At 35.3% G+C, this 15656-nt stretch overlaps 1 protein-coding gene across 1 annotated transcript in view; it reads left to right on the plus strand.

Moving 5' to 3' along the window:
- Window positions 1-15656, plus strand: part of PDPK1 (3-phosphoinositide dependent protein kinase 1) — a 115413-nt gene that overhangs the window by 74976 nt on the left and 24781 nt on the right. The window contains exons 8-10 of the mRNA XM_044657763.1: window positions 3268-3336; window positions 4058-4154; window positions 8030-8203. Of these exons, the coding sequence (XP_044513698.1) occupies window positions 3268-3336; window positions 4058-4154; window positions 8030-8203 (340 nt within the window). The remainder of the gene's footprint in view (window positions 1-3267; window positions 3337-4057; window positions 4155-8029; window positions 8204-15656) is intronic.

The following is a 15656-nucleotide window of genomic DNA, read 5'->3' on the forward strand; positions in this document are numbered from 1 at the left end:
TTTCGCGTGCGTTCTTGGCTTAATGGGGTCCTAAGTCTTGCTGCTCTCAGGAACAGGTCCCGGAGCTGCTGATGACTCGATGGGTGCCCCAAACTTGCTCTATTTCTTTTTAGCTGGGTTCAGAGCTATAGGTGAGTGTGGAGGGGGTGGGGGTGGGGCGGTTGCTCAGCTCGCGCTTGAGTGAGAGCCCTTTTTAGCTTGGAAATGTCTCGATTCCACGTACCTTCCACGCTGTGCCCTGTTGTGGGGTTCCTCAGTTCGTCTGGACTTGTTTTTATGTCCCCTTGAGGAGTTTTGTGTGTTTCGGTCAGGAGAGGTTTAGAGCTGCTTCTTACTCTGCCGCCATCTTAACCCGGAAGTTGAAGTGCCTTTTGATTTGAACATCAGACTAGGAATTTACCAGGTGAAGGAGGAAGGAAAACATGAAATTGTGAGCAAAGGCATAGAGGAAATTGCAGGATAAAATGATAATAGCACTTATTTAGTGCTTTCAGGATTGCAAGGTGCTTTACAAATATTTCATGTATGGTTAGGTATATGATGCAGTTAGATTGCAAGGTGAATAGGGTTCTGGGTCTGGTGCCAGGAAGTCTCTTCCTGAGTTCAAATCCAGCTTCATACACTTAATACCTGTGTGCCCTCGGGCAAGTTGTTTAACCCTGTTTGCTTCAGTTTCTTCATCTGTAAAATGAGCTAGAAAAGGAAAATGTCAAATCACTCCAGTATCTTTGTCAAGAAAACTCCAAATGGAGTCATGATGAGTTGGATGTGACTGAAATACTGAACAATTACAAAAAATATGACAGGTGCTAAGGAACAGTCTAAACAGAGAAGTTCTAGTCTTATTATTATTATTCAGTATTAGTAACCAATGGAATCCTGTAAAATTCTGTGTTTGCAACTTTTCTAACTCTGACTTTTTTGTCTCTGGTTTGCTGGGTTTAGTTCTTACCAGTCTATTTAGGCTTCTCTCTTCCAGATCACTAGTCAATTCTAGTGGGCTTTCTTTAGTTTTTATCTTCTTTGACCTTTTTATAGCATTTAGCATTGTTGATGGTCCCATTCATCTTATAAATTCTGTTAATTTTAAAGACAAAGGTATTTTCTCTTAAACTATTCTTTTGGTTCTTCTAAACCTACTTGACCTATCTTTTTAGTCACCTTTCTTGATTGATTTTCTTTCTCTTGCTCCCTAAATATAGATAATCTCCCTCAAGGTTTGGCTACCTTCATTCAGCTTCCTTTTTTGTTTTTCTATGCCCTTTTTATAAGGTCCTTTACAACCATGGTTTCAATGATTATTTTAATTTGGATGATTCTTAGCCTCTATATCCAGCTTTGGATTCTTGTTTGTGCTTCACTACTGCATTGCTAAACACTTACTGGACATCTCCATCTCTTGATAGCTACCTCATACTCAACATATTCAGAATCTAACTCATATCTCAATTCCAATACATCTTCTTTCAACTTGACAGTATTTAGCATAGTGCTTTACATATGTTTAGTCATTTTTCAGTCATGTCCAACTCTTCATGACCCCATTTGAGGTTTTCTTGGCAAAGATACTGAAGTAGTTTGCCATTTTCTTCTCCAGCTCATTTTCCAGATGAGGAAACTGAAGCAAACAGGGTTAAGTTACTTGCCCATGGTCACAGAGCTAATAAGTGCCTGGGGGCCAGATTTGAACTCAGGAAAGCGAGTCTTCCTGATTCGAGGCCCTGACACTCTACTGTGCCACCTAGTTGCCGATTTTACAGAGAAGCAGTGTTTAATTTTTGACTGAATTGATTTGAACTGGATTAATATGAACTATGCACATCATGACCAGAAATAACATAAAGAGGTGATGGAATGAACTTTTGAACCTTGCTGCTTCAGCTAGGCTGATTTGGCTGCTCTGTGGGTGGCAAATTGCACCCTGGTTCCTTCTACAGAGGAGTTACTTTCTCAGATTGTGGGCTGGTGAGGGTTGCTCACTCCATTCCTCATTTGATTATAAAAGGTGTTCCTGGTTACTTCTAAATCTTTTGTTTTTGTCATTCCTTCTGACATAATTTTCTATTGTGTTGATACAGTATAGTAAGTAAATTCTTCTAGTTTTCAGTTTTGCCTATTATGAAAAGAGTTGCTTATAAATATTCTTATATATATGAATTCTTTTCTTCTTTCTTTGCTCTGTTGCCACATAGGACTAATAGTTGTATAATAGGGTCAAAGGATATGTGTAGTTTAGTAACTTTTTTGGCATAGTTCCAAATTTTCATCCACAATGGCTGTATGAGTTCCCATCTCCACCAATAGCACATTAATGCTCCTGTTTTCTCTCAGATCTTCCAGCAATTGACATTTTTCTCATTTATCGTCTTTGCCAATCTCGTGAGGTAGAACCTCAGAGTTTCTTTAATTTCATTTCTCTAATTATAATGATTCAAAGCATTTTCTATCATTGTTCATAGTTTGTATTTCTTTCTTTGAAAACCACCTGTTCATATCCTTTGAATATTTTGGGGGGACTGGCTCTTAATCTTACTGCTGCAAATTTTTTCCCCAGTTACTATTGGTCTTTTAAAAATTTCACCTACATTACTTTTCTTCATGTAAAAACCTTTAAATTATATATACTCAAAATTGTCCATACATATCTTCTAAAATCCTCTCTCTTCTTGTCATTTGATCATGAAACTCTTCCTCATCTCTTACAGGTAATTTCGTCCTAGTTCTTCTAATTTACTTAGGATGACTTTCCTCTTTTATGTCTAAGTCATGCATCCATTTGGCATTTATCTTTGCATTTGGTGTCAATGTTTGTTTATACCTAATTTCTGTCAGACTGATGCCAGTTTCTCTACCAGTTTTTGTTAACTAGTAAGTCTTTATCCCAGTGCCTGGGGTCTTACCAGTTTGTCAGCCACTATATTACAGTATTTATTTTCTACTTTATGTTTCTTATGTTTGTATCTAAGTCACATGAGCTTTCAGAATTAATTAGTAGAATTATCACAACTTAGCTGAACAGTACTGATCATCACTTTGTTGTCTCTTATTTCTCAAAATGAACTCTATTGAAAAATTATCAGAATAGGATGAAGTTAAAACTAGCAAAGGTTATGCTTTTGATTTTTGTTTTATAAGAAAAGGTGTGATTTATACTAAAAGTGAACTTTATCTTCTCAAGCATATTAACAGAATTTACCATTTGAAATATGAAATGTTATGCCACTTGTCCTTTTCAAATATGATTTTTTCTTTTTCCCCATTTTAAAGTTCAGACCTATGGGCCCTTGGATGTATAATATACCAGCTTGTAGCAGGATTACCACCATTTAGAGCGGGGTAAGAGAAATATAGTCTTATTAAAAATTTCTTTTAAAAATTCCAATGTTTTTATTTTCCCCAACAATATTTTTTATAATTAAAGAATATTAATAGTTAATTACAGATTAACAAAAATTCAATATTTTTTAAAATATGGAGAAAGTTTTAGAAGTTACTAGTTTATCTGAGCATTCTTTGTTTAAGGGTATAGGCAGTTGAGTAAGGAGGTAAGTAGAGAAAGATCATTGAGTTGGAACTCCAGGAAGACAGACTTATGCTTGTTATAAAGAAAACTTTATTAGTAGACCTGTTCCAAAATGGAATGTTTTTTTTTTTTTTTTGTTGGGTAGTATGTTCCCTGTCATTGAAGTTATCTTCAGCTTGGATAAAGGCTAGCTAGGTATGTTATAGAAGAGGATTGAGATTGTTTTAGATTGCTTTAAATTTTTTTCCCCAACATTAAAATTCATTATTTGTTAATTATAAGTTATGACAGTTATAAGAACTTTTTGGGGACCTTCCTTTTTTAGGGATTGTGGAGTGGACAGTACCCTATACTGTCCATGTTGTAGATTGAAAGCTTTACTTTCAAAGCTGATTGCAAAGATAAAATAGTATTTTTGGTTTGAATAAAACTGATTATATGTGACTAGCACAATTAGAAAAGTAACAATGAAATTAGGGTTTAGTGCTTGTTTGTATAATTCTGAGATGAATCATTTTGCTTTTGTTTTGCCAGAAATGAATATCTTATATTTCAGAAGATAATTAAATTGGAATATGACTTTCCAGAAAAATTCTTCCCTAAAGCAAAAGATCTTGTGGAAAAACTTTTGGTAAGTATACGTCTAATTTTATTATGCCATACTATGGGTAAAAATTCCTTTCTCATCTATGTTGAAGGAGGCTTTTATAACTTCATATAATCTCTTTGACTTTTTGCATTTCTCTTATTTTTCTGTTGTGTCTGACTCTTTGTAACCCCATTTGGGGTTTTCTTGGCAAAGATACTGGAGTGGTTTGCCATTTCCTTCTTTAACTCATTTTCAGATGAGGAAACTGAGGCAAACAAGATCAAGTGAGAGTCACAGAGTTATTCTGTGGCCAGATTTGAATTTCAGAAGATGAGTCTTCCTGACACCAGGACTTATACTACCTACTTGTGTTACCTAGCTGACCAGTCTCTTGATTTAGAGTACAAGTTACTGAAACTGTATGTTCTGAGAGTTAGCAAAGATTTTCATGATGAGTGGTAGAATAAGGTCTGGACTTGTGTTCAAATTTTGACTGACACTCACCATATGATCACAAATAAATACCATTACCTTTTTGAGCCTTATTTACTTATATGCAAAATAAGGGTGATCTATATACTACTAACTTTATGGGATGTTTTGAAGGAAGTATTTTATAGAATACAATGTTAAGCTGCTATTGTTAGCTAAAATTATATTTTATAAAATTTCAAGTTCTAATTTTAGAATTTTTTTAATTATTGAAGTTAAACAGAAAATTGTCTTATCTGTAATGTTCTTCAGTCTAAGTGACCAAAATGTCCACTGAGTCATTTATGGCAGCTCAATAGGACTTTTATTCAGAATTTAGGTTTAAGCCAAGGGAGAAGTCTTCACTTATTACTTGGTCAGTCAGAGATGTGTCTATTGACAAGAAAACTGAACTCTTGGAATTCTCATGCTTGAGTGTGTGATATCCTACATTGTTTGGGAGTTAGTGATCTCTTGTGAAGTGCATTTTAGAATTTTGGGATTCAGTGTGAGAACTTTTTGTTGATGTTATTGCTCCCAACATTCATATACATAAGTAGTCTTTGCTAATGTTGGGACTTCTTTGCTATCTAACATAGATTAGGACTTTGCTGTCCAAGGTGAGGCAACAGAAGAAGGTGGTTGACTGTGTAGGCTTTTGTACTATTTTTAGTGGCATGAATCAGCATAAGCCACATTTCTGAACTTGCCTTTAGCATTACAGAATAATTTTGTCCATAAACAAAACATATCACATGTGCTGTTCCAATAATGGGCAAGCATTACAGAATTACTCAGTGGGGTCTCTGAAATGAGGACCTAGCAATTACAGTTCTTAATTTATGCCCATGTAGAGTATCTGTAATGGCATAGGCTTTGTATGATCACCTTAGGGCCTTAGTCTTTTTTGGACCAGATACAGAATGTAAGGAGAAAAAAACCAGTTCTAGTAATTGGTAGTGTTAGTACATGTTGAATCAGGAAATAGACAGTATTTGGAAACAATGCCCATAAACCTCGTTAGCCTGTTTTAGCCAAGTTTTCTGTTTTTTTATTTTTATTAAATATGTGAGTTTTCTGATTCTGGGGCAATAATAGTTGACAAGATAGATCGTTATAAATTATATTTAGCTGACATTCATGGACAGTAATTTAAATGACATTTCTGTAATAATGCCTTACTAGTGATGAAGTGCTTTCCTCATAACTGTGAAATCTCCATTATAAGTATTGACCCCATTTTTACAGTTGTAGAAACTGAGACTTAGAGAGATGAAGTCCTTTATGCAGGGTCAAAGAACTTGTAATCTTGTAAAATGTTGGAGCTTGGACTTGAACCCAAGTTTTATGACTCTCAGGCTTGGGTTCTTTCCATTATATCAACATTCTCCTTCCAATAGCATGTTGACTGGAGTTTCATTGTATTTTAGGAAAGGCTTATAAGGGTTAACATGAAACTTATAAAAATATCTTAAAGCCTAAGAAAATGTTTATTAGAACTCTAGCAACTGACCTCCCTTGTGATTCTAATATTTTAACTATAGAAACCTTGCCAAGTCAGGAAACTTATGTAGCCTTTATATTAGTCTTCCTTTAATATGAAAGAACTAGGTTGGTGGCTGATTACAAGAAATATGTAACATTACTGGAAGACACATCAGCCTCTTATCTTCTTACATTTCCCATAGCTTACATTTCCCATAGCTTTCCCTAGGGAATAGATGAGCAAGCTCACATAATCATGAGTGATTTCACTAAATCTTTTGGATAGAGTTATAGTTGTGTGAAATTGTGATCTACAGTTTGCCTTAGGAAATTTTTTTCTTCAGGTATGTGTGTGTGCACGCACATGAATTGGTCCCTTTTCATTTGGTTCATTCTACTCCTTAGGGAGTCGTTTTCTTCAAAATGTATTTTTGTTCCTTCTAACTTTTAGGGAATTGATTTCTTCAGTGAATTTGCCCCCCCCCCCCAAGCTTATTTGATTTTTATTCTTTTCAAGTTCTTCCAGGGGTTCTTTTGGGCCTGATATTCTTACACATTTTCTTTGAGGCTTCACATGTTTCCTTTTTGGCATGTTGTCTTCTGAGTTTGTACTTTGGTCTTTCCTGTCACTAAAGTAACTTTCTAAGCTCAGGTTTTTTTTTTTTTCTCAAATTTAGTTATTTATTTTTACCATTGCTGGATCTATCTTTTGTGGTGCTTCTTTGTTCCTGGGGGTAGAGGGAGCACTGCTTCAAACTTGCAGAGTACTCTTCTAGAGTACATGGGGTAGGCTTGACTGCCCATGTTGTGTCTTTGAGGGGATGGCACTGCTACTTTGCTCTGCTTGAGAGGCTTGTAGCTGTTTTGTTCATCTAGATTCAGTACTCCATGCTACCAGTTCCCTTGTTCTTTCATGGGCTGGGTTGATCCCCATTTGGCTGCTTCCTTGCCCCCGCCAATTGGCTTGGGCTGGGCAGTTCTCTCATTCTGGACTTTACTGCCTCATGTGCTCTGCTGCCAAAAGGGAATTTGAAGATTTCCTGCTCTCTCTGACTTCTCTGCCTATGCCAGGTGGATTAGGCTGGGCCAGTCCTCCACCCTGCCCTATCTACCTCCTGTACTTATGTCTTATGGCTTGGGCTTGGAGCTTCATTGCCTCTGGTGGAGTAGCAGCATTTCAGCTGGTCTGAGTTTTGCCGGTTCCCACAGATACTATACTGGGCTATTCTCTCTAGTGAGACATGCTTCTCCTGCTTTCCTTTATTTTGAGGCAATTCATTTTCTTTTTGTTTGTGTATGTGTAGAGATTAGAGTAGTGGAGTGTCCTTTACTCTGCCATCTTAGCTCTCAGCATGCAACTGTCTTTTAGGAAATTGTGGGAAATTTCATTAAGTCTATGAATAGATTGTTAAATCATTTATTTTGCTGTTAAAGCTTCCTTTATTTGTAGGTCAGTTTTATTTAGGAAATTATTTTGATGTGTATATTTGTTAACAACTTTTAACTATAATAATTATAGGGAGAAAGAAATCGGGGGCAGCTAGGTAGCTCAGTGGATTGGAGCCAGGCCTAGAGACTGGCAGTTCTAGGTTAAAATCTGGCCTCATACTTCCCAGATGCAAGTTACTTAACCCCCATTGCCTACTCCTTACCACTCTGCTTCGTTGGAACTAATACACAGTATTGATTCTAAGGCGGAAGGTAAGGATTTAAAAAAAAAAAGAAACCAAAGAAATGTAGGCAAACCATTTTACAGGAACAGTTTACAAAGGAAATTTTGGAGGAACTACATCAACAATCCTAGACTAGTTGGCTGTTCTAGAATTGTCATGCTTTCCATTCATCTTTAGATAAATTGAACAGAATTATCTTTTCACTGCTTAACACCTAAGCTTATAGTGGGTACTTAATAATTATTGATTGATTTCTAACTGGAAATTTACTTATGATTTTTCTTTAAGGTTTTAGATTCCACAAAGCGATTAGGTTGTGAAGAAATGGATGGGTATGGGCCCCTTAAAGATCATCCATTCTTTGAATCCATTACATGGGAGGATCTGCAGCACCAGACACCTCCAAAGCTCACGGCATACTTACCTGCTATGTCTGAAGATGATGAAGACTGCTATGGAAATGTATGTCAGTATTGATCTACTTTACCATTTGAGAATTTTTAAAGAAAAAAATTAATTTTCCTTGTAATTTGTTGTTGAAAATGTCCTTTTCCAGTACTTAAAAAAAAAAAGGAAAAAAAACAACCAACCTGCAAAAGCTGTGATTTAGTTGATAAATTATTCCTTAAGTCATTTGTCATTTGAAACCTTTCCTGCTTAGTAGAGCATGCAGGGATTATATATTCCATTCGTATATTTTTCAAGCATTTATGGTCATCTCCATGTCATCATGAAGAAAAAGAATAGGATTTTCATGGGTATATGATATTGTGCCAATCTAACATAAAGCAGCAGAATGCAATAGGCGGGTAAAGAAGCACAGAGAGTTTTATTTACCCTTCAATATTTTTTTCTTCTTTTGAGTTCCTGAACCTATCATATAAAATTATGACTAATAGAATTTTCTTTATTTGGGTTACTTTATAATCCAATCTGCTTAAGATTGTCTTCTATTCTTTAAACCATGTTACTTCAGTATTCTAACTTTGAAGAGTTGAGGCAACTTTTGCCAAATGATATGTACTTGAAGGCAAAAAAAGATGAAATTGAACTTCTTGGAAAGCAAATTATTAGACTGGAGGAAGGAAACAATTTTTTTAAATCCTTCTGGCAGCATAAATACTTATGTTTACTTAAGTGTACTTTGGCTTGTATGCACTCTTTCTCATTAAAAGACAACATTTTTGTTATGATTGCAGTTAACATATATTGAAATTAATTTCTGATTTTAGCAGCTTTTGTGTTCTGAAGTTATCAGACCTTCTGGAAAAATTAGTTCAATAATATTATGTAGTTATTTTGAAAAGTTGAGTAGGGAGTACAAAATTGTCACATAGATGCTTTTTTTTTTTTTAACCCTTACCTTCCATCTTGGAGTCAATACTGTGTATTGGCTCCAAGGCAGAAGAGTGGTAAGGGCTAGGGTTTACGTGACTTGCCCAGGGTGTCACATAGCTGGGAAGTGTCTGAGGCCAGATATGAACCTAGGACCTCCGATCTCTAGACCTGGCTCTCAATCCACTGAGCCACCCAGCTGCCTCCCACATAGATGCTCTTAAAGCTTTTTGGGAAGGAATCATTTTCTAGTATAACTAGAGGAAGCAGGTTATGAATCATCTTAGTCCAGGTACCTTACCTTCCTTCACACTTATCTCCTCTCACTCACCCTGACATACCCTAACATAATTTTATAGATGAAGAACAAAAGCTTAGAGAAATGAAGTGACAATTCTTTGATCATATTAGCTAGTGTCCAGTGCCATATCTATGCCCTACGTGTACTTTTCCTAACTTAATGCTCATCATTATGTCATTAAAAAAGATATTTTATGTATTTCTGGATTTTCCTGCAGATGAATTTATAATGAGAATTTTTCCCTTCCTCTCTCTCATCTTGTTATGAGCTGAATCATACAGCAGCATAAGAAAGTTTATAATTAGGCTGAAGGAAGGGAAGGAGTAACATAGTTAAGCCTTTTATATTTTATGGGATCCCTGAATCTTTTTTTCTTCCTCCCTGGTTATTCACATTTTTCTTTCTTGTAAACAAAAATGAACATAATCTTATTAAACTAAGTGGACTGGTAATTGCTGTTATTTCTATGTCTTGGCCATGTTTGCAAAACCAAATTTCTTTTCAAATACACCAAATATTAAATCTCCATGTTAATGTACTTGAGTTGTAATAGCTGTGAAATAACACACTGACTATTTTATTTAGCTACCACAGACTTAAAATGGATAAAATTAGAATTTTTGTTTTTGGTTTATAGTATATGTGGTGGTTTATCCTTTTGGAAGATGATATGCATACACATTTTTATATATGCATATTTTTTGGGGGTTTAAGTAGGGAACTTCCTGCCCTTTTGATACTTAAAATTCTGTTTTCTGTTTTTAAAGTGCAGACTGACATTGTTTGCTGCTGGGTTGCCTTCTTTAGCTTTAGGAAAATAAAAAACCAAAAACCACATATAATTTGAAAATCTAATGAAGCATTCAGATAAAGCCATGTGCATTTATCTTTAATATATAATTTTAAAATACAGTAATGCTACTTACCACTATATTTTATATATAGTCATATATGTACATATATATAGTATATAAGCTTATGCAACTTATATGTAACCTAAGAAAATAATACTGTTTTAAAGACAGTATGGTAGGAACAGGTCAAACAAGATAAAATCTATCTGAATTGTTATCTTATGAAAAGTATTGAAAATATGAAATCTTAGCATCGAAATGTTAATAAATTTTAGTATTTTCTATACTTAGAATAAGTTAGGATGATAATGGTTATTCATGCTCTTAACTAAAGCTAAGGAGAGTCATTTACTAATGGAGTGGGACTGATAAGCCATTATAGTGTGAACTGGTTTCTGTGATCCTTTAAAAAGGCATATGTCCTAAACAAAAGCAAAGTTTGGGAACTCGTTTTTGACTTCACTTATTAAATAATGAGCTAATACTGAGTAATCTTCCCTTTTTGGCCCTATTTGGTTTACAAGGATGAGGAGAATGAGGGGTATAAAAATCACTTTTATTTTAGGTATGGTTTCCTTCATAGAGTAGCTTTAAATAGAATTAATAATCTTTATCTTACAAGGCTATTAAAGGAAGGGCAATTTTTCCCCAAGCCAATTCATCCTATTTTTGTTCACTTGTTTATTTAATTCACTCTTCATGACTCCTTTTGGGGTTTTCTTGGCAAAGATACAGGGGTTTGCTATTTTCTTCTCCAGCTCATTTTACAAACAAGAAAGTAAGGCAAACAGAGTTAACTGACTTGGCCAGGGTCATACAGCTAGTGTCTGAATCCAAATTTGAACTCAGATCTTTTTGACTTCAAGCCCAGCCCTCTATTCACTGTGTTACCTAGATGCCTTGAAGGGTAAGAAATTAAGGGAAATTGTATTGGTTACTGATGCAGGGGTTATAGATAGCAAATTCTTTTTTACTTTCTCCTTCACTCTTTTTTCCATGTTAAACATTCTGAAAGAACAGTTCTACATTCATAAATTGCAAACTATACAATAATTCTACTTCTCATTTTTGGAAACTGCTTAATAACTAATGGTTAGTAGATAAGTACTTCTTACTACCTTCATTGTTCCCAGTACTATTGTGAAGGGAATACAAGATGAGTATAAGATGTAACTTCTTTCTTTAAGAACTTTATAGTCTCATTGGAAAACGAAGATTCTTACATATGAAATAAAACAGTTGAGTACTAAGCTGTCCTTGGCTAGGTATAATACAGAGTTCACTGAGAGAATAAAGAACTGTGGAGATGAATATAGCAATTAAAAAGTATTTAGTGACTTTCGTTTTGTTAAGAGAATGACCATGAGTTAATAGGTCATTAGGATGGCAGAAAACTATACTGTAAGTGCAATTACTAGGGTTAAGTTAATACCCTTCTTTTTAAAGAAGGGTAGAGTTTGGGTGGGAATCCAAGTAAGAGAATAAATCTAGGCTGGAATCAAATTTAGAATTTCAAAATCTATAAGACTGGGTCAGAAAAAGAAAGCCTAGAGTAGGGGCAGAGATTTAAGAAAGGAATTTCAGTTATCAATCAGAATCCAAAGTACTTTATACAACATCTTTGTACCTTTTTATGAATTTTGCATATTTTTTGTTCCAACTTGCTTTAATATGAGATACATTGTTTGAGTTGATGTACCAGTTGTGACTGGTCTTTACCTTGCTTTATTGGAAGAGCTTTGGAAATTAAGAGGAATTAGCAATGAGCTGACAGCAGTTTTGGATCACTTGCTTGAGAAGAAATGAATGGATAAATAGGTGAAGAAAAAGTTTGGTAAATATATGGGGGAGGAAAACAAGTGCAATTTTTTAAAGGTCATATATATCCCCTTCTTTCCACTTATACAGCTGCCATTCTGGTTCAGGCCCTCATCACCTATGCCTGGACACTTGCAATAGTCATTTGACTGTTTTCTTGCCTCAAATCTCTCTCCAGTCCATCCTCCATTCTGCTGCTAAAATGATCTTTCAGAATTAGCCCAGGTTTGAACATTTCACCAAACTCAGTAAATGTCAGTGGCTCTCTGTTACCTCTAAGAAAAGATATAAAGACTTGGACAGCCAAGCCTCTTCTAGTCTTCTTGCACTTTACTCTCTCAGGCTACAATTCTGGCCTCTTTGCTGTTCTTCCCGTGTCTTTCTGTCTTCTGACTCTGCTATTTTTCCTGGCTATCTCTTTTGTACAGAATGCTCTCCCTCCTTACCTCTGCCTCCTGACTTTTCATGGTTCCCCTACTGCTAGAATTAACCTTGCATCATACAGACTTAATTGCTTGTTGTTTGCCTCATTAGAATATGAACTTCTTGAGGGCAAGGAACATAGCTTAGCACATAGTAAACACTTAATATTTGTTTATTTGTTGAAGTTGTTGTTGATGATGATTGGCAGGGTGGGGCAAGGGAAGGAACACAGAAATTATGGTCTTACAGGTGAATTTGTACTGGGTATCATGAAGGTGTCCTAACTTTAGTATGCTTGTGGTGCTCTTGGTATAAGTTGCTGAAGATAAAGCACATGGGAGAGCAATAGAGACTTAAGTGTGTGCTAAAGTCATTAAGGAGGATAAAATTTGAAGTATAGAGAAAGGGCATAGAGGAAGGAGATAAGGACATTAATTAAGACTTTGAAGAAAATTTCATAAACAGGTGACATGAATGGCAGATGATGTTAAGTAGTGTGAGGGTGGGTAGTTCTGCTAGTTTATTTGGTGCTAGAAGGAAGGAAGATTCATCCTTTCCTTGAGTTGGAAAAATTGACTGAATTTAGGCTTCTAATAGAGAAAGGATTGTGGAGTTGCCTAGAGTAGGGTTTTGTTGAGAGAGAAGGAGAAAGTAGGGAAAAAAATTTATCCCTGGTGTAATGGAAGTTCCTTCCTTCCTCCTGGCCCAGTGTTCTATCAGTGATACTACCTAGTTACCCCAGTAATAGAGATTTCTAAGGGATAACAGAAAGACAGGTGGCATAATGTATAATCTTGGAATCAGGAAGATCTGAATTCAAATCCTGCCTTGGATATTTATTCGTTGTTTGACCCCCAGCAATGTACTTAACCTCTGTTTGGCTCAGTTTCTTTAATGTAAAATAGAGTTTGGACTTGATGACCTTACTAAAAACTCTAAATCTATAAATAATGGATTGGGTCTTGACCCTTGGAGGAATGAGAATGGCTCCTCCCAGTAAGAATGGTAGTATTTATTGGTCACTTTAGGTGATAGAAATTAAGTACATGTGGCTATCTGGAATAAGGGAAGCAGGATATATTGGGAGAGAGAGGGAAGAATGGGTCATAGGAGAAGGGACATACCTAAGGAGTAGGATTTTTGTCCATTGATTATCTGAAAAACCAAAGTTGGATTGGCCACCTTCTGTCTTGTCCTGTCTATCAGTTACTGTGATATTATCACAGTTTTAATTTTTCTTTTACTCTTTGCCATCCATTGGTCATTTACTCAGATCTCTTGTGCCAGAAATAATCAGCAAAGTTGGTGGAGAACAGAGAATAGAGAACTAATGAGAAATTTGAGAATGTTATTGAATCATTAGGCCTACTCCTGGCTAGCACATGATGAAGAAAACTTTTTACTATCTCAGTTAAACTTTATATCCATGCTGAGAGAATATCAGTAGCATGTTCCATCTTCCTCCTTATCATTTATTAATTTATTAATAATTACATTATATGTGTTGTTAATAATAACTCTTGCAGTTTTGCCTAATAGTAGGTAATTTAATGGATATTGAGTTCAATTTTCAATATTGCCCTCGAGGCATTTCTGTTTATTGAGAAATTTTTTAAAAAGAATATTTTTGAAAAAAGATTGCCATTGGCCAAATTATTGATTCTCATTCCTTGGTAAGCACTTAGCCACTTGTAAAAGTAATCACAGACACTTGAGTTTGATATCACTAATTTTTCATCAACTCGAAGTATGTCCAAGCTTTAGTGGAATGATCACTACTTTCTGATCCTGACTTTGACACTTTATAGTCATTGACAAGCCATTTTTCCTTTTTTTACTTCAAAGGATACTTGTGCTACTTGCCTCACAGGGTTGTTTGTGAGGAAAGTGCTTTTTAAATTTTAGAAATGTGAGCTATTAAGTTGGGCAGGAGGAGAATAAGGAAAAAGCAGCTAAATGGCACAGTGATTACAGTACTGGACCTGAAATCCAACACACACACACACACACACACACACACACACACACACACACACACACACACTTAACAACTGTGTAGCCATATCTAAATCACTTATATTCTGTTTGTGTCAGTTTCCTCATCTATAAAATGGAGATAATACTAACACCTATCTTGTTCTGAAGAGCAAATGTTATCATTGTAAAGTGCTTAGCACAGTTCCTGGCACATATTAGGCCACTAGCTCCTACACAACAAACACTGAGCTAATAGGAATCCTTCAGGAAATATATATCTAACAGATCTAGTGAGACTAGAATATCCATTTGGTGGTGTGTTTTTCCATCTTGTTACATCAAAAAGCAGGGTCATTTCTGTTTTTTTTTCTTTTGTTTCTATTAAACCCAAACTCCATGACCCTTAGGTTAGTCTATTATTCTTTACTGAACATCTTGTACATTGTGTTATGGCATGATTGTGTATAGCAGATTTTTAATTAGTAAACTCTTAATTATGTAATATAAAAATTTTCTGGGAAGGAATATGGGATTTTGAATTTTCTACTAATCTTACAGAATGAAAGTTAAGAGAGGACAAATGACTGAGATATCATTATTTTGGTAGTGAGTGATCTAGAATTTGTAGACAAGAATGAATCTTGGCCTTCTAACTCTAAACGTAGGACTCTGCTTCACTGTTGCTTCCAAACAGGAAAGCATGAGAAAATTTAATTTTTAAAGTTCTCCTTATAAATGCAACATTTTTCGTTAGCACTAATTAGCCAATAGCTTAATTAATGTGGGGCAAATCTTCCCTAGTTTTGTTCTGTATTCCATTCTTGTACTATTTAGAAAGCTAAAGAAAATATCTTAGGAAGTAGTAATGGTATATTCTAAATTCTGATCTTATTAATGTCTCAGGACATCCTGAAACTGCCTTTTAGCAAGTAAAAATCCAGTTCTGTTTATATGTGTTGTATTATCTTCTTGTACTGGTTGCAGCCTGTAAATTGGGTGGAATGGGTGGCTTGGGCATATTTGAATTCTAGGAAAAGGAAATTTGTTTCTTACACGCAGTGTGGTGACTTTATTTGCTATAAAATGGGGCAGGCTAGTAATGCTTGTACTATTTACTTTACAGGGTTGTTAATAAGGAAAACACTTGAAGTCTTATAGCACTTTAGAAATATGAGCTATAATTATTATTTGGTACTGACTAGTTCAG

The sequence above is a fragment of the Gracilinanus agilis genome, chromosome 1 (assembly GCF_016433145.1).
Source record: "Gracilinanus agilis isolate LMUSP501 chromosome 1, AgileGrace, whole genome shotgun sequence".
Lineage (NCBI taxonomy): Eukaryota > Metazoa > Chordata > Mammalia > Didelphimorphia > Didelphidae > Gracilinanus > Gracilinanus agilis.